This window comes from Sander vitreus, chromosome 24, assembly GCF_031162955.1.
Source record: "Sander vitreus isolate 19-12246 chromosome 24, sanVit1, whole genome shotgun sequence".
In the NCBI taxonomy this organism is placed as follows: Eukaryota; Metazoa; Chordata; class Actinopteri; order Perciformes; family Percidae; genus Sander; species Sander vitreus.
This window is the reverse complement of record NC_135878.1, coordinates 9,172,837-9,192,454: the sequence shown is the minus strand read 5'-3', so window position 1 is coordinate 9,192,454 and position 19,618 is coordinate 9,172,837. Positions and strand designations below refer to the sequence as shown.

General features: G+C 40.0%; 2 protein-coding genes across 2 annotated transcripts; both read left to right on the top strand.

Moving 5' to 3' along the window:
* Positions 1-1,095: 1,095 nt before the first annotated feature.
* LOC144513042 (carboxy-terminal domain RNA polymerase II polypeptide A small phosphatase 1-like) lies at positions 1,096-15,973 on the top strand. Its single transcript, XM_078244104.1, has 7 exons — positions 1,096-1,492; positions 9,663-9,811; positions 10,000-10,101; positions 11,210-11,266; positions 11,895-11,987; positions 12,479-12,664; positions 13,135-15,973. Exons 1-7 carry the CDS (start codon positions 1,420-1,422, stop codon positions 13,261-13,263), a joined length of 789 nt encoding a protein of 262 aa, XP_078100230.1. The 5' UTR covers positions 1,096-1,419; the 3' UTR covers positions 13,264-15,973.
* Positions 15,394-19,017, top strand: LOC144513086 (ETS translocation variant 5-like). Its single transcript, XM_078244158.1, has 5 exons — positions 15,394-15,405; positions 16,641-16,767; positions 16,912-17,063; positions 17,185-17,286; positions 17,503-19,017. Exons 1-5 carry the CDS (start codon positions 15,394-15,396, stop codon positions 17,725-17,727), a joined length of 618 nt encoding a protein of 205 aa, XP_078100284.1. The 3' UTR covers positions 17,728-19,017.
* Positions 19,018-19,618: the final 601 nt, after the last annotated feature.

Sequence of the window (19,618 nt, the reverse complement as noted above, 5' to 3'; positions counted from 1 at the left end):
GGTGGCCCACAATGCAATACACAACAAAAATGAAGGAGCTATTGTTGGAAAAAATTAAAACTAAATAAAGGACAAAGGTGTGCTAGAAAGCTTTTAAAATAAAAGGTAAGTTAGCAACAACAATGTTTATATTTGGTGGAAATACAGTATTGTGCAGTATTACATACTGTAACACAATATAAATGTGTATACCATCTGACATTTTTCCATTTGATATGTACAGTTGTAAAACATGAATGGACAAAGTTGCAAATCAATGAGCAGGACTGCTCACTGGCAACATAAGATCTATAATTTTTGCATTAATTATTATTATTATTGAATAGGATTGTATCCATATTGCCTACCCCAGTACAGTAGGCCTATATGAAAATGTATGACTCATTGTTTATCCTTCCTAATTATTACAATATTCTGATACAAAGAAACACATCACAATAATCACACAGTAGGGAAAACATCCCAATTTGAAGATAGGGCAAATTATTTGCACAAAACCATCTTTACTTTACAAGCTATGATCAAGTTACCTTTAAAGAGTTGTCGTAAAACAAAAATAAAATAAAAAAAAGTCTACACAAGCAGTCAGACTTCTTGCTACTGTATTTTGGACGACAAAAACAAAAATACACCAGAGACAGAGACGGCACTTGTGCGACGCTCCCTGACTCTAGGCAGTTTCAAGGGACCCAAACTGGGCGTTTCTTTGCCGCTACTTTTACAAAAAAGTTTTGCTGTTGGGCAAGTTTTCACTAACATTGGCTATTACAAAACTACCAAAGTAGTGTTAACCCACGTATACACATAAACGTGCCGGTCAAATGTAGCAAATATGGTGGTTTTAACGTTATGGTCACATGCACAGTAATTCACTGTTCAGGTGGCGTAGACACCATTTTCTAACGTTAGCCGTGTAAATGGTGTAAAACATGTCTTTAAGCAGTAGGCCTATATATTTACTATAATAAGATCGGTGCGGCTAACTCGCTAACTTTTCAGTAACTTTGTTTCGGACTACTTTAAGGGATCATCGTCAAACTTGTAGACGCCAGGAGAGGGAGTGTTTATGCACAGCCATTCGCTGACTGCGCCACTTTAAGTGAAATGGGAAGCCTTGAAACCTCCATGTTTGTATCTTGAAATTGCGAGCGGAGTTGAGCACCATATTGAATCAAAGTTGCCATCTCCATGACAAATGTTTTATAAGTTTCAGACTTCAAACTTTAGCGGGTGGGCTATCTGAACGGGCAACAACATCCGACGTGTAATGGACGTGCTGTAGGCAACTTGTTGCGATGTTTCCCAGGGCGCTTCGGCTTCGTTGTCGTACATGTTAAGTTGGTTTTAAATGCACGGAGTCAGCGAACAATCTCTAACTTTAAAGTGTGAGATCAGCACTCTGGACCAGTCCTGGATGTGATGGACAATCCGTCCTCAATAATCACCCAAGTCAGCCGGGATGAAGAGGGAAATAAAGCCACAGGAGAGAGGGGTAAGTGTCTTTATTTTTGTCCCGCTTATGTTCATGTCAAAAAAAAAAAAAAAAGTTGAGCTGTTCCGTGAGTCTTGAGTTTACGATCCTCGATTTAGAAACCGCACCGTAATCTGCTTTACTGCAACAACTTCTGCACAATTATAAATACCACTCTTAGGACAGTTGTCTGAAAACTTGTCACAGCACAACAACTGTCACTGTTTCACACTTCTGCATAGATTATGGCTGCGGCCTTTTGGCCTGTGATGAAAGTAAAGGAAATGACGTTTAATAAAAGAGAAAATGTCTTACAGTCACCACAGACCCACTTTAAATCCTTATAGAATATTATAGGGATATCATTTGCAGCATAGCTATATAAAATATTCTTAAAAATGTGTTTTATAATGGCATCAGTATGATAATCAAATATTACTTTTCCCACTGAGAAGGTGTGTTCTTTTTAATCTCCTCATATCTCTTTGTTGCTGTAATGGCTCTGAGTGCTGTTTATTTTATTACAATGCCACTCTGTTTCCCTCTTAAAACAGACCTGTGAAATTCTGATTTCGTCAATGTAGCACTGTTCACGAACATGCATTTCTGGCACCGCCACTGTACTCAAACCAATGAGATGCCACAGAGTGTTTATGCAGGTTACTGAATAACCGAGTGACCTGTCAGTGATCATCCCTGAGAAACTGCTGCTGGTCTGGCCAATGTCTAGTGTCATTTTCAGCCTGCATAACGTCGTGATATTGAAATGTTGCCTGGAATTAAGACTTAGGGCACACACAAAGATATAGTATATAGATTATGAGTGGCTGAAATGTCAAGCAGTGGCTTTCTTGTACATGTGTGGTAGTGTAATTTATTACATAACCTTGTCCCCACACTTTGTGAACATGCATACTCACTCGCGGTGGCACGCAGCCGCTGTCTCAAACAGCATGTTCTCTTCGTCCCTCCTGAAGAGACTCTGACATAATAACTTGTTAGCTTTTATTAAGTCATAAAGTCCTCTGTAGTTTCAGGTTGTGTTCAGAGGATCTTTACGGTTTCGTTTTTGTAGTTCCACACTGACAAAACTTTCTGGTGGACAAAAGTACTGATACTGTAGTGTCAGATCTGTGGTTTAAAGCTTTTGAGAGCTATACATTGGCACATGAATGAAACTTCAAAAAGAATTGGAAGCCTATGGTTGTAAAAACAAAGTCTACAAATAAATGTCTTATCATGCAAGGCCATCTTTGATGTGGTAAGTAAGCGTTTCTCAACTCCAGAACTGAACAAGCTGTTGCTTCATAGGCTGACAGAGTAAGTTGAGATCTCTGCGACTGATTGTGGCTGTTTTATTTGCATTTTTTCCTACAAGCAATGTTGAAGTCCAACATCATTTCTATAAAATCCTTTTAGAACTCCATCCATTAAAGACAGAATACAAAGCTGTTCTATACTCAACTTCACATAAGCTGACATGATGACTCTTTAACTGCATTTCAGAGACCCTGGGTCAGACTATACATGTTTTTGAGATGTATATTTATTAGATTATCTTAGTGTCATTGTCTCAGAGTGATACTTAAGTGAAAGATACAAATATAGTCAAACCGTCACGGGACGAATCCAGCATTTGGTTTGTTTGTGATTTACCACTCATGTACAAAAGGGCAGCATTATTCTATTTGCTGTCGGGTCAATTTATCATTTACCACTAATTCTAGTGCTGTAGCTTCTCTAAGCCGGCCTCAAACCACGCTGGTACCTGCTCATACATCAGATCGTCAGTCAAACAGGCGAATATCAGCATCTTATTGTACATCAGGTACAACTATCCCATCTAAATTACAAGTCTGCATGAAACTGCTCCTTCTCTAGGCACTTTTCTTATTCTTTTGGCAAGTACAGTGTTTCTTTTTAACTTTTGATGGTTGATGATTTCACCAAGCAATCTAAAAAGTTTCATTAATCCGTTTTACTGGAGTTTTATTATCACATGAGAGTTCACAGGCTGTTTGATTGAAAGAAATAAACCCTTAAATAGTTGAATTCTTGTCACTGATTAATGCAATTCCTTTTTTAAATATTGGCAGCTTAGTCAATACAGTGTTTTGAATCTGTCAGAGACCATAGCAGCCACAGAAAACGGCCACATTTACAATGTGACTAAAGCTCAGCTCAGCTGTCAAAGAGACAGAAATTATTAAGAGTCAAAGCGTTGTTTACAGGACATTATTCACACTGTCAGGCTTCAAAAATGGATCCTGGGCTGATAAGATGATCTCATAAGGCAAGGCATCTAATCAGTGTGCGCTTGAAGTGTGAATTATTCCACACTAATGTCACGCGGAGATAACGCAACATTGAACCATTCATTTTCAGTAAGTTATGTGATAGGAGATAACACGTTAAGGTAGGCATTTCTGTTTTAAAATGAGGTTGGAGTCCAGGTACAGATGCATTGAATCTTCTGGTATTTTATAATTTGACAAATCAGAGTTTGTCTCAAGCCTATACATGCTTTTTCCTGCATTATTTAACTGTTGATAATGTTGGTATATTGAACATGAAAAGCAGCTTTAAATATGTTTTTGCCCTGAGCAGACTTTACAGAGACTTTACACAGCACTATACATCAGGCGACTGCTTCATCTTCGTCAGATGTGTTGGAGGGCTTAAAATACTGCTAATTGAAATGCTACTTCTTAAATAACAGTGTATGACACTTTTATTTATAGGCAATATATATGTTAATAATTGTAGCATTTGCACATTTTTTTTTTTTTTTTTAAATGATTGTCTTCAGTAGAAAGAACTGAGATGATGGGAGGAATACAGCAGTTTGAAGTGCTATGATGCCCCAGAGCTGACACCAATACTGAAGATGGGTACAGTGTCTTTCACTGTAATGGTGGGGGTGTGAATCTTCACTCGCCCAAGAAATCGATTTGATATCACGATGCGTCACCTCCTCAATATTATATATTGCTACACGTGGTTTTCATCAACAAATTCAAGCAGTCAGATATATATTATTCTCACTTTGCCAGACCTTCCTCCACAGCGCTGCGGAGGAGCAGTTAACCACAGTCCTCAGAAATCCACTGGAGTTTAAAATTACAACACAAAGAAAGCCCAAGGCAACGGATATCCGTTCGAAAAAAAGGACATACGGCGGAATTTCCGGAGGCAACGGGGCAATCCCGGAAATGGAAGGTCGTGGATATAGACTAGATATATATGAACATCCCTTTTTTATTGCATCTGCTCTTGAAAATGACACTTCCTGAATGTAGGGGATTCTGAACACAGCAGGCAACAGACAAAAGGCAAAAAAAAAGAAGTAGTGACCGGAAAATCAACAAGTAACATCAGTAGGCAATGATGGATTATGGTCTGTCACTGCATCGATGCAGAATAGTCTAGGTCCTCATCGCGATGCATCTGTACTGTATACTGTATAGCACATTGTAGAGGGCCTGGCTGCAAAGATTCCAAATAATGTTTGGTTCCAGCTATTAAAAATGAAATGTGACAGCAGATTACATGAATGAATAATTAATCAACAATTGATTAATCAAGAAAATAATCAGCAGATTAATTGCTAATCAGAAACAATAGTTACAATAGGTAACACTAGTTGCGTCCCTTAAAAATGCAGCCAAACATGGAAGTCTGCTTCTTCCATGGTGCTTTTTACAGAGCATGTAGACACATATTTTAAGAATGCCACGATGAGCACTGTTTTTAGCTGCAAGGGAATGAAATGCTTGAGCGTCTTCATGGGCTCCTTCCTTGTCATTTACATAATGCCCCTTGTTATGAATTAATACACGCTCTGTGTTTCCTGGTCAGCACCCAGTTAGTCTTTGGCATGTGATGAAAAGAAAACATAAATATTGAAGCTAACGGAAACCTGTGGGAGCACAAAAGGACATGGGAGTGAACGCTGGAAATGATATGGACACAAGGGAGGTAGTGAGGGCACAAGGGAGCGAAAAAGGAAACAAAGGAGTGAAGAGACCAATGAGTAAGGACATAAGGGAGTAGATCATGTCATAAGGGACTGAATAAGATCCTTTTTATTAATTTCACAGCTAAGATATGACCAATTCACAAATGACTTCCTATTGCTTCCTAAGTTTTTGGTGGTATTTGGAAAATGAGGCTACAAAAATGGAAGAAAGCATTCAAATAGATGAATGAATTGAGAACCTGCCTATGAAATCAGTATGAAGAAACTACATGGATAATGGTATGTCATAGCCTACTCCTGCGACACTAAAACCCAATGGCAAGTAGCTTCCTCCACTGATACCCGTCTGTTTCCTCTTCCTGTTTTGGCCTGAGCGCGACAGAGGCCAGCGGAGGGTCAGACGGGGTTTGAATCCACAAATGGAGTAGGAGGGAATGGCAGAGAGGGAATGAAAGAGGCGAGAGAGATGCACAACAGAGGTTTGTGTGTTGGTAATACAGTCACGTTTAGACACACAGAGAGAGGGGAGTATAGTGCATAAAGAGACCGAAACAAAGTCTAATACGAGACAGAGAAGTGCGGAGGTTTGTTAATCAGAGATGAATGGGACTGAGAAATGAACCAATTGGGAGTTTCGGCTTGACAAACAGTTGTGAGAGCAGAAATAATCTCAATGACGGACATACACTTTAGTGGGAATGGCTAAAGAACCACGTGTTCTGGCAAAATCATTAAACTGGACACAATGAAGCTGGAAATCCCCAATACCACCTTAAAATGTCTTCCTCGGTCAGCCAGTTAGTCCGCTAACCTTTCAAGATATCGCCATGAAGATAAAAAAAATCAGGAATGAATGACAAAAAGAACTCATTGCCACATACATTTGAAAAAAATATATATATTTGAGACAAGTTATTTTTTGGGTTATTCACCTTTGCCTGTTACCTCAATTGCTCCACCCACTGAGGTTTATTTGTATTGCACTTTTCAAATTGACAACACAAACTGCTTTAAAGCGCACGAATAAAAAACACATTTAACAAGAAGTTTTATGATTAAAGCACAAGAAAACACTGCCAGGAATGAGCTTTATACCTGTACACAGGTGCACAGTTCTTCCTTTCATACCACAGTGATTACAGAGATAAATGTGTGAGACTAAACCCTCATTCACCACTTGCCAAGTTTGTCAGGGTAATCATATGTTTGGAGGAATCAGCTGGAGCTTTTGTTATGTTGTTTAAAAAAAGTGGCCAGATCTGAGAAAAAATGGTCTCACTCGTGCCAGATATAGGCTATACCGTAGTTAAAGCTGCTTTTCAAGGTGTTAGTGGTTATCTTGAACTGTACTAACAACAACTCACTCTGGCTTCAAAAGCTGAGTAGATCATGTTGTTGCTTGACACACACAGATTATAATGAACCTAGTCTCACATTCCCGGACCTTCCTCTACAGCGCTGTGGAGGAGGGTCTGGCTAGTCCACACACAGCATTCCGGGCTGGGAGAGAAACGTTCTCCGGTTTATTGGCAGACCTTCCTCCACAGCGCTGTGGAGGAGGGTCTGGCTAGTCCACACAATCGCCACGGTGCCGCTGCAAAATAGCCTCGGGAAGGAACTTGTTTTGGTGCAAAACATTTTTTGAATTTTTTATTGTTAGGAGGATAACCCCTTAGATGGAGTACGTTCAAAGTTTGTTTTAGTCGTGCAACAGAAAACTCAGATTGGACAGATAGTCTAGCTAGCTGTCTGGATTCACCCTGCAGAGATCTGAGGAGCAGTTAACCATAGTCCTCAGAAATCCACCGGAGGTTAGAACGCCAACACAAAAAAAGTGGCAGGTGACGGACATCCGGCCGAAAAGAAAAACATACTGTGGAGTTTCCAGCGGCAACGGAGCAGTTCCGGAAGTGGAAGGTCGTGGATATAGACTATAATGAACCTAAAGTAGAGGTTTGATACTGTCTGAGCAGTTTGGTTGCAAAGTATTGGGGTTTTCATACCAAGCTAATTAATTTCAATCGTAATTTCATGTGTTTTTATAATATTTTATTGACTAAAATTGCTGTCAGTGGTTAACTTTTGTTGTTGTACATTCGTATTGAAAATAGACTATTTTCATTACCTGCTAACTGTTGTGTGCAATGCGCATCATTATTGCTGTTATGTTTTTATTATATGCCAAGAGGGCTAAAAGAAAAAAGAAGTACCTTAATTTACATAAAGTAATATAAGATTTAAAAAAATCCATATAAGCTAAGGGCATAAAGTGTTTCATGCATTGTGCTAACTTCTGACATCAGTCTTTATGAATGGTCATATCTGCCCTGTTCTGATGATGTGTGCATGATGCCTTTTTATAATGCTGTTAAAGTGCTGAATGTTGCATTGGTGGTGATTGAGGCTGTTTGCTGCTGACGTCATCAGAGAGTTACGCAAGAGCTCTTGGCAGGGACGTGTGTCTCCAGAAGGGTTTGTGCACATGACAAAAGTATGAGGAAAGCTGCTGGATGTTCTTTTTTTGTTATTGTTTTTGTTTTTACTGTTTTCATACATTCACTGACAAGATGGCGCCATCAGTTTAGGTGGCACTTTGCAGGAATTAGGTGGAAAATACAGGGATTACAGCTAAATTCTTTGAAAAATTAGAGGATTAAGCTGTATTTTTGTCATATGTGATCTCAAACTGAATATATCTGGGTTTCGGTCAAATAAAACAGTGAATTTGAAGATGCATCCTAGTGGTCCTGGTAGTGACAACGTAGAACCAGAGGTTTTAAATAGAAAGTAAATGAAAAGAGATTGTAACGTTTTGGTAAGCCAAATATGTAGGCCTGTAATACATAATCGTCTTACTCACAATTGTTTTACATAATCACATTTTTCTTTGTTTAACCGCAATTACTTCCTAACATAAGCTAAGGTCTTAAGGGGTATGCATGTTGATGGCAATTGTCAATTGTATGTTCATTTCAAAAGAAAAAAGAAACGTTTTATGATGATTAAGAGGCGTGGTTTACATCATAGGCTGTATACCTGTGTTATTACATTATCTGGGTCACAGAACACTCAGTACGTTTACATGCACACCAATATTCCACTATTATTCCGAATATGACAATAGTCATGTCCATCCATCCATCCATCTTCATCCGCTTATCCGGGGTCGGGTCGCGGGGGTAGCAGCTCCAGCAGGGGACCCCAAACTTCCCTTTCCCGGGCCACATTAACCAGCTCCGACTGGGGGATCCCGAGGCGTTCCCAGGCCAGGTTAGAGATATAATCCCTCCACCTAGTCCTGGGTCTCCCCCGAGGCCTCCTCCCAGCTGGACGTGCCTGGAACACATAAATTGAATGTAATACCGCACCTGCTGTGCCGATTCTCCGACCAATCTCCCGCTCCATTGTTCCCTTTGTACAATAGTCATGTAAACAGCATATTCCGGTTGGATATTCCGAATAAGGCCTTTTTCCGAATATAGCATTTTCCGATTAAGACGTGTGGGATATTCTGGTATTATTCGGGTTTTAGAGGCATTCTTTGGACATGTATACAGCGCATTCGGAATATGCGTCTCAATCTGGGTTTTTACCGCAGTTTGTGCCTGTTTACGGCTTATGGTCAGCTCTGTGCGTTGCTATGGTTGCTGTAAACAAACCAACCAGCCAACAGTTTGCAAGGCTGCAGACCCGATAAGAAGGAGAAACACGGCTACTTTTAAACATTATCAAAGACTTGGATATCAACAGGTTTTTGGATGTCGCTACGTCGAGCATTTCGAGAAGCTGGTTGGAGAAATGACAGAGGGAGGCTGTGTTCGCACGCTCCAACAAGTCCGCCGCCGCTCCTAAACTTTGAAAAAAAATCCTGTTTTGCACGGCTACATGTAAACGGCAATATTAGTGGAATATTCACTTTCATCGGAATATCACACACATTAGTCTTTTTCGGAATAAGGGCAAAAACCGGAATATTATGTGCATGTAAACGTAGTCCGTGATATAGCACAAAGATGTATCCTGGGATTCTGGAAAAAGTCATATATAAATAAATATTTTTTTAATTTGACTGAAAGAGACAATTATATTGTTAATCGCAGTTATTTTTGAGACAATTAATTGTACAGTAAAATTTGGAATTGTTACAGCTCTACAAATGCGCAAGGTATTCCCAAGGGAAATGCAGCTTGGTGACCTCTTCTTCCTCTGCAGGTTCTTCACCCTCTCTGTCCTCCAAGAAGCCCAGGCGCAGAGGCCTCTTCTCCAGCCTTTTATGCTGCCTGCGTCAAGGCCAGCCTGAACCCCCACCAGTCAACAACAACGCCCCTCTTCTGGTCGAGGAGAACGGAACCGTCTCCAAGGTGAATTTCTGTCCTGTTTTGACAGCATAGGAAAGATAAAATCGTTGTGAGAGACAGAATTGAACTGCCTACTTTCTTCTCTACTTTGTCATCTCTCAAACATTGTTCATGTATTGCTGGATTTTGCCGTGTCCAGGTTCAAATAAATATAATTTTGTGTTTTTCTTTTCTTTTTTTATCTTTATCAGAACCAGGTGAAGCCACTGCTGCCTCCAGCAAAGTCAAAACACTCTGGAAAGATCTGTGTGGTTATAGATCTGGATGAGACGTTAGTTCACAGCTCTTTTAAGGTGATTTTTTTTATGCTACGTGCAAGTCCAGCATAGCCAATGTGTTCTTTAATTTTCCTCGATCACGCCGGGACTTTAAAGATATAGGATCTGGGCTTTTTTTAAGAACAAAATCGCTTTAAAGCACATCGTTGTCCCCTGTGCTCACATCACATCATGAGATAAATATGTTAAATAGTTAAAAACTACTTTAAGGTCCACATTTCCACATCTGGTTGTTGTTTGCTCTGATGGTGACATTTCCATCATTCCTGTCATTGCTGGCAAATGCCAAACCCAAACGAGCTGGTTCTCAAACTCAAATAAACACAGTCGCTCCTCCATGTATGCACACACACACACACACACACACACACACACACACACACACACACACTGCAGACTGTTTGTCTCTACCTGCATCTGTCCTGCAATAATCAGTCCCTCCAGAAAAACATGATTATGCAATCGCGTAATTCAATGCATAATCAGCCAAAGTCCTCATATTTATGCGAGGGCTGCATTTTTTTTTTAAATACGCCGCACTTTCGCCACATAAATTGCCAATTTCATAATCCCCGCATTTTCGTTGTAAAAACATCACATCTATCTTAGCAGAAAGTTGAAAAATGTTGCGTTTACTTCACACAAGAGCAGCCATTTTCCCCTGCTGCCATGGGAACGTTATGAAGTGACTTTATGAAGTGACGTTATGAAGTGACGTAATTACGCGACGTGAACATCATCGGAAAGCTGCAAACCCCGCGATGAAGTCACGATGAAACCGCAGTTTTTGCAAGTTCCCGCAATTTCATCACATAAAATTGCAGAAATATCCCGCGTATTCCATCGCATTTTTTAAGGAAACGTGCCGCATAATCAAGGATTTTTGCCCACAACAATCACAAAAAAACTCCGCATTTTTCTGGAAGGACTGAATAATACCACAGTCATATTTTATATCGTGAGTAATTCAGTAAAACAAGCCTCCATTCCCAGTAGTAAACCGATGTTCTTGTGATTTGATGTTGTCGTTCAGCCTGCAGTAGAAACCCTTTTTGTCTTGTTTTCGTAGAATCATCTTGTTTGTTAAAAATCAACTCTAAACTTTTTTCTGTCACTCCAACAGCCTGTAAACAATGCCGATTTCATTATTCCTGTGGAAATAGATGGAACAGTACACCAGGTAATGTCAGCATCACACTCCCACTCAATAAACTCTGCAAAAAATGTCCAAACTGTAACTTGTTGTCATCTGCTGTCCTCTTAACAGGACAGCGCTTCACTGCCCCCTATGGTTGTGTGATAGCAGGGCTCTCAAGTTTAAATTGCTGAGTGTAGTAGACTCTGTCAGCGTTTTGGAGATGGCTGCGGGGTTTTGGAGATGGAGATGCGTGGAGATGGATGACATATCGTGGGTCTGGGCCTGATTCAAGTAATCCAGGATAGGTTTGTTCAGACAAGCACAGCCTATTCCGGATGACTTGGTTCAGGAACGCTACCCTCAGCCGCCGACAAAACAAATGGAGAAACTTCAAACAAACGAGTCCTGGGTTTTTGCTTTTGGAGCCAAATGCTTATCTGTCTGTAATCTACATATGAGTATCTTATTTGGTTTTCTATGCAAGTCTAGAATGCCTGAGATTGTAATATGTGGGCAAGTAATTTGCATTAGTCCCAAACTGCACAGATTATATTAAAAGAAAGCGTCATACGGTAGTTCCTCGGGCAGTAGAGGTTTGTAGGTTTGTTTAAACGTGTTTTAAATGTGAGCTGCCCAGGAACCTGGTTTAAAACATTCCTGTGTATTCCAGGTGTATGTCCTGAAGCGGCCCCATGTTGACGAGTTTCTGAAGAGAATGGGAGAACTGTTTGAGTGCGTCCTGTTCACTGCCAGTTTAGCTAAGGTGAGAAACCACTGCACTGCTGCTACTGAGTATAAAGTACTGCAGAATCACATTACATTTCATTTTTGTTTTGTTAAACTCTGTACGCAAGTATTATTAACTTGTTGATTACATCCCAGAGGGAGATTGGGTAATTGCAGCAGCCAGTGATAAAGTCAAACACAGCAGAGCAAAACTATATATGTATGTATAATATGTACAGCAGATTTGTTTATTAACATTTTCACATTTTGAGTAACGGAAAATCGGGAGGTTGGAGGTTGCCGTTTGGGTAAAACATAAGAAAAGGAGGAATTGGGGAAGAGGTCCTACAGCATGAGGGTGTGCAGAATAATCACAGTAGAACAAAGAAGGAATCCCTAAGAGGTGTGACATGAGTGGGGTTCGGGGTGCAATTAGAAAAAATAAATATTTTTAATTTAAAGTTTGCAGTGGTTTAAAAAAATGCTCTAAACCATCCATTTCATTTATTTATTTTGTTATCGCTGCAGTATGCAGACCCCGTCTCCGACCTCTTGGACAAGTGGGGCGCTTTCCGCTCCCGCCTGTTCCGTGAGTCCTGCGTCTTCCACCGAGGTAATTACGTCAAGGACCTGAGTCGACTGGGCCGCGATCTAAACAGGGTCATCATCGTGGACAACTCCCCCGCCTCCTACATCTTCCACCCTGACAACGCAGTGAGTTGAACACACAGTACCTTGAGTCATGGCCGTGACAGTGACGTCATTGGGTGGAACGGCGAGTTGTGGAATGAATCCCCTGCCTAGGAAAGTCCCTAAAGCCAGTGGTGGAGTTTAACTAAGTACATTTACCGAAGTACTGTACTTAAGTACACATTTGAGGTACTTGTACTTGAGCCTTTTCTTGCCACTTTCTACTTCTACTCTGCTACATTTCAGAGAGAAATATTGTACTTTTTACTCCACTATCTGACAGCTTTAGTTACTAGTTACTTTACACAAAAAACACGTAGTTTATAAAATACGATGTTTTATTTTAAATTCAACTAGCCAGCAATATAACGGCCTACAAGTCCAGCTGAAATAACATTTCTTCCACCACTGCCTAAAGCACACAAGCTAGTTTCTTGCAAAACGATTCAACAACGGTGTTGGTGCGGTCACTGACCACTTTGACTTTCATCCAGGTGCCTGTGGCCTCGTGGTTCGACGACATGTCCGACACCGAGCTGCTGGACCTCATCCCCTTCTTCGAGAGGCTGAGCAAAGTGGATAACGTCTACACAGTCCTCAAGCACCAAGGGGCCGCAAGCTAACAGTGTTTGACTTCTCATCTCAGCCCCGAAACAAAACGGCGTACAAAACGGATATACCCACACCAGCGAGGGCTCCAGCACCAGCACCCAGCTCCAGCTATCACTGCCCACCAGAACACAGACTGCTTCACAGCTGACAGAGCTTTTTACCTTCACAGTATCAAACCAAGATCACGTTTAGGGACTTTGATGGCGTCATCACTGCCACCTCCTGGTCAAACAGAAAACCCCCCTGTAATTTGCATTTGTAACTTTCTCCCTATCAGGCTACCATGAACCAGCTGATGTGAGTGAGTGAATGGATGGATGGATGCATTTTTTTTTTTTTTTAAGGACATTTCTGCGGTGTCACGGAGTGCAGTTAACAAAGCAGCAGTCTGTAGCCATGAATCCTGGGTACTGGACCTTCCCATGGATTCATCAGTCTGCTCCTGCAAACGATGCAGGGATTTGCTAAGCAGGAATCAAGTGGAAAGGAATTTTATTGGAAAGGTTTACATGCAAAATAAACTCCATCAGCTTTGATATTTGGTCATTTAAAGAGCAGATGGTGTATACGTGCTGTAGATGTCTTTTTAAACGTTTTGGAATAACATCTTTGTCACACACCCTCATTTTGTGAATTATCACACTAGGCTGTCTGCAGTCAAAGCATATGTGATCCTCAGCTGTCATTTTAGAGTTTTTAGAGCGACGTGATCATTTTCAATAATCATGACCGCATTATGAAAGAATCTGATCAGAAAAAGTTGTGATCAGGAGTTGTTAAATTCACTAATAAGAAAATGATTGGACAGCACTTTGCAAGTACAGTCTATTTTCTATAGTACGGTCCTCCGTTTTACTGCAGTGTAAAAACTTGATTTTAGCACAATTTGTATACTAAACGCTGCTTACAAAACAGCATTGCATAATAAATGGGGATCATTTTTTAGTTTTTGACTGTGTTTTAATTCTAGTATCAAAATAGGTGGGGAAAAATCTTTTTGCAGCAAGAAGCAATACAACTTTCTGAACCGTGAGTCAGTAAGTGGGAGAAATCAGTGTACACCATTAAAATCCCTTCTTTTTTTCATTGGTATAGACCAAAAACAATAAGCCATACGACAAGCCAAGTAAGACACTAATATGAATATCAAACCATCTGCACATGACGGTGAAAGAGCAGCTGCTTTTGTTTTTTTCGGATGCAGATTTCCGAAGGTGGTTTAAAGATTGATGGACAGCCGAAATGCAATGTATCTGCACCCGCGTGTCAATAGATAGAGACAAGAGGGCCAGGATGGACTCCTCCTATGGGTTCTGTTCCTGCACACAAAACTTGAATTTCTTACAGCATTTTTACAGACTGTATTTGAATGGTAAGGGACAGTTGGATGATGCAAACAAAGGTTACAGTGTGGTTTGTCGGTTGGGTTCTCAGAAGCTTCAAAGTACAATGTTTTCTTAATTTTTTCTTTTTCTACGCGGTACACATAGGCTGTAAAAAAAAATAATAATAAATAAAAATTCAGGACTTTGTAATGGGGATGTGTTTTGGGGGGGCTGCCATGAGGTGCTGTGCCTGGTGAGCAGACACACCTTTTGAAAACAAAAGGTGGTTTAATTCGGTCCAGAGTTAAAGGTGAAATCCACTCTGAACTGGTAATAAACAGCTTTTGGCTGGGTGGTCTTATTCTGTTGGATTGACAGCTACAACGGCGTTCAGTAGATTGTGAAACGTGAACCGTAAATGTCCGATTTTCTTTCGTGTAGTTGCCATTCCACATAGACTTTTGGAGAAATAAATCCCAGAAGAGGCAGAGATAGTCACAGTGCTACTCATTAATCATTCAAGTTGCCAAAAAAGGTATTCTGGGAAATGGAAGTTTATCAAAAAATGATTTGAGGGTGAAATTTTCCTTTTTTATTTTTATTTTTTGAAACGCATTGATCACATGCGGGCCTACACGTTGAATCGGTATCGTTTTATTAGCTCTACATGGTGATGTTGGTCCAGTCAGTTCTAAGGAGCAGCGTGGCCTCTGGCAGGCCTCTTGTTATCTCCCTCATATGCGTTGACACTGATGAATGAAGCCGTGGATTTGACTAAGAGCCTCCGTAGCAAGCTTGTGATGTGACTTGACCTAGATGAGGCAGGGGGTGACAATTAAATCCACCATATTACGAGCTATTACATTATTTGTCTATGTTTAACAAATTCTTGTCAATCAAATGTTCCTGTTTCCCAGATTACAATATTTGCAGCTAGTTTTCCAAAGGGGACACATGATTATAAGACCTGGGTTGGTGACGTTGTATATCAATAAGTAATATTTGGCTCAGACATATTAGAAAATGACTAAAAAGATAGTATCTTACTGTTAACTTGATTTGTTGGAATTCATCGTCAAACAGGAGTATTTATAGGAACATTAAGTCGTTTTGTCAGTCATTTGATTAGTTATGTAAAACAAGCGTTGTGTCACTACGTGGGCCCATTCACTGATACTGTACTTCTCACACATTCATTAGATATGTATATTTTGTTTTGCACAGTAATAAAGCAAACAAATTGTCATTAATATATGGAATATTCCTGTTACTGTACTCATGATTGATTAGATGTAACCTAATTATTTTTGACCATTTGTTTTATCATACAAAATTATATATGGACTGTTATGTAATAATGCCTCTTTGTTTTTCATAAATGCTAAATGAAAAATTGTCCAAGTGGTGTTTTGTTGATCATTTCTTTTTTTCCCAAACATATCGACAGGGAATTGGATTTGTTAAAAGGTGGTGCAAAAACCTGTGGGATTACAATAGATGTTAATGGAGTAATTCCATTAATGTAAATCATTGTCTGCAAATACTGAAATAAAACACAAGTTGTCCACTAATTTATCAAATATCTATCTCTAATTTAAAATTAAAAACCAGTCTTATAATATGTATTATAGTTGAGAAAACCGGAATGCGTGAGCCAGCTTATATGATTTGAATGGAAACAAACGCACACACCACAAACAATTAATTGAAGTAAATAAACATTAAGAACCAAAACCATTGGACTGAGGAATTGGAGAATAATGTTTCACTCAAACTAAACCGAAGCCTTAATTGTGTTGATGCAGTTGTGTTTGTGGGTCTGACCCCAACTTAGGTTGTGAACCACAAACTACAGGAGCCAAGCAGAGTTTCAATTTATGTTTACGTTTTGTCATTATACGTATCCATAAATGTAAGAAATTATTATTATTTTACTACATGCTGGGTCCATTCAAAGCTCTTTCTTACGGATCTTCAACTCATTTGTAATTTTGTCTATATGTGCTTCTGTGTGTTTTTCAAAATGTTCAATAAAATTTAAATGACAAAAAAAAAAAAAAAAGTTGTTTCTCAGTAGAACAAATGTAAAATGTCTTAATATTTTATTTTTACGCCCCGCAGGATTTGGTCCTGACAGAGAGCCACGGTTGTACTATGATGACACTTGTGTTGTGCCTGACAGACTGGAAGGTAAGACAGAATTTGAACTTTTAAAGAAGTATTTCTAATTACTGCTGCTGATGGTCTGGAAGGAATAGACCTAATAATGACTATTGTGGTGCTCTGAAATAGCGAGAGGTGTACTTCTTGTTTCCTGTTGGACTCTGTAAGCAGGTAAAGTGAAGCAGGAGGGTTTGCCGTACCAGCGCCGCGGCTCCCTGCAGCTCTGGCAGTTCCTGCTCACGCTGCTGGACAACCCGGCCAACGGGCATCTGATCGTCTGGACGGGACGCAACATGGAGTTTAAACTCATCGATCCTGAGGAGGTCAGTCATCGTCGAACACCACACAGGGCTGTTTCAAGAGGCATTCTGTTAGAAAGGCGTGCATATTATTCAGCTGGATGTTTTATTGCTTGTTTTTTTCTCGCATCTGGTGTTGTGTCAGGTGGCTCGGCTCTGGGGGCTCCAAAAGAACCGACCGGCCATGAACTACGACAAGCTGAGCCGCTCACTGAGGTACTACTACGAGAAGGGCATCATGCAGAAGGTAAAGGCAGGTTTCACTTCTCTCCTCCAGTACTCTTACGCTAACGCATTTATTATGTTTTTTTTTTTTTTTTTTAGGGTTTTCCTTATCAGAACTAGAGTCACATAACATGATAAAATCTGAGTTCATGTAAATAAAATTACCAAATAATTGGAATTTGTATTAAAAAGAATGGTCATCTTTAATTGTCCCACCTCTGATTGGCTCGTCCTGCAGGTGGCTGGGGAAAGGTACGTCTACAAGTTTGTATGCAACCCCGAGGCGCTTTTCTCCATGGCTTTCCCAGACAACCAGAGACCGAGTCTGAAGGCCGACCCGGACGCCGTCCTGGCTCCCTGCGAGGAGGACGGCGCCCCCCCGCCGAGCTACGAGGACGAGGGTCCGTACCTGGCCGAAGGAGCGGAGCAGGGACTGGCTTTCCCTGACGGCTACCCGTTCTAGACTCCACAGCCTGGCAGCTGGAGGGAACAGGAGGTATTTTACTGGAGGAACCTGAATTAGCCTACTGAGCAGTGTTTGAGGTTTTTCAACATGTGTTTACCCACGTTGTGTTTGCCACAGAAAAATTTGAATTCATCAGAGAATCTTTTATCGAAAAGAAATGTCTCTTTTGCCAAAAAGCTTTGGTTGCAAAATGATGATTCAGCCTGAAGCTAGAATGCAACTCTTTAGTCTGAAACTATTGTAGTTCTCATTTGGTTTTATTTGTTTCAATGGCTTAGGGCCAAAAAGAAAACCACAGAAGAATTTGGAGATTTCCAGAATAAAGTTGTAATATTTTGAAAAAAAGAATAGTAATATTACAAGATAAAATTGTGATTTTTACGGGGGGGAAAGTCATACAATAACTTGTAACTCACTGTTTCAGGAAAGTAGAGAAGTATTCTCAAAATATTACAGCTTTAAATTACGGTTTAACGCTCATAGCATTACAGCCTTTTTCTCAATATTTAATATTTCTCCTCGTCGCAGGGACCCTACAACCTGCTCGGTTGTAGTTTTGTAGCATGGCGTAGCGTATGTGAACTCTGGGATCTGTATTTCAACCAAAAAGCATCTCAAAACCATGGGCACTCCTTAACTGATTTACTTCTAATTGTGATTTTGGGTAAACCTTATACTGCTTGAAAGGGACACACTTGTATTTTCCAGATGTTGTAGTCCTCCTATAAACATGTATATTGAAATGTCTTTTGTGTACTTTTTCTTGTTTTCAAAGCTAATATTTTTGGCATTATATTGACTTGTAATTTTTCCTAAACTGTTTTATGACAAAGGTACTGCTACTATTTTTCTGTAATACTGCCACTACAATGCTAATAATAATAATAAGCATGGACTTTCTTAAAACCGACTCCCCAGTTATTGTACTGAGATAGTTTTCTGCATTTTGTATAGTTGATTTGCTTCAGTGTCTAGAAAATGTGTATAATTGTATATGAATATATTTTTGCAAAAGGCTGCATTTGCTTGACGTTTAGCCTGCTAATGTATTGCATCAACTCCAGCCTCTCCAAGATGGACGACTTCCAGCCTTTGGGTCCTGCAGAAAGAAATGGCTGTAATGTAATGGTGTATTTTGCTATATGATCACATGGTGGTTTAAGTGGAGGAGGTGGTGTATGTGGAGGCTGGAGAAGGATACTGACACTGGTGTGATGTCTGCCCTCAGATACTATATGTGTGCCTTCTGTTATCTTTACTGATACAATAAACTATTTTACTCTTTTATTTTGCCTCACTTGTAGATCATTTTACAACATTTTCAAAGCTCTGTCTCTAGTGAAGCAGCAGCAGCAGCAGCTGTTTGTAAAGAGAAGTGTAAAAGCTTCCAGCACCTGGTATTCCCAGGCAGTCTCCCATCCAAGGCCTACTGATCACCATGCAGGGCTGGAATGTAACTAAGTAAATTTACTCAGGTACTGTACTTAAGTACAAATTTTCTTTCAGTTTTCCTCTGCAGTAAATATTTGTCCTTGCAGACAATACAGTAGTTTCCAATCAGTCCCAAATGATATCCTGCAAAAACCTCAGTTCCTGCAATCCTTTCTGCAGATTTCTAAGTGACAGTTCCATGTTTGTTAGCTCCAGTGGAAACACAGGACAGACAGCCTCTCATTACTAAGCATGACTCTCCCCTAAAACCACATATACAATTATTTGACACTTTGTTTTGTTGGTTCTTACCATTTCAAATGCATCATGACTATCTGACATGTTGTTTCAACTGCTGCATAAACACCTACACATCTTACTTTGGTGATTTCCTTGGGGTCGACATATACACTTTAACCACTGCTCTAACTATATTTACACAGAATAGAATATGTCA

Excerpts from the sequence above, each read along its gene's own strand:
- LOC144513042 (XM_078244104.1), top strand. The coding sequence starts at position 1,420 with ATGGACAATCCGTCCTCAATAATCACCCAAGTCAGCCGGGATGAAGAG. Across the intron at positions 9,812-9,999 it reads AGAACGGAACCGTCTCCAAG|AACCAGGTGAAGCCACTGCT; the intron begins GTGAATTTCTGT and ends TATCTTTATCAG. Across the intron at positions 10,102-11,209 it reads TAGTTCACAGCTCTTTTAAG|CCTGTAAACAATGCCGATTT; the intron begins GTGATTTTTTTT and ends TCACTCCAACAG.
- LOC144513086 (XM_078244158.1), top strand. Across the intron at positions 16,768-16,911 it reads TGTGCCTGACAGACTGGAAG|GTAAAGTGAAGCAGGAGGGT; the intron begins GTAAGACAGAAT and ends CTCTGTAAGCAG. Across the intron at positions 17,287-17,502 it reads AGAAGGGCATCATGCAGAAG|GTGGCTGGGGAAAGGTACGT; the intron begins GTAAAGGCAGGT and ends CTCGTCCTGCAG.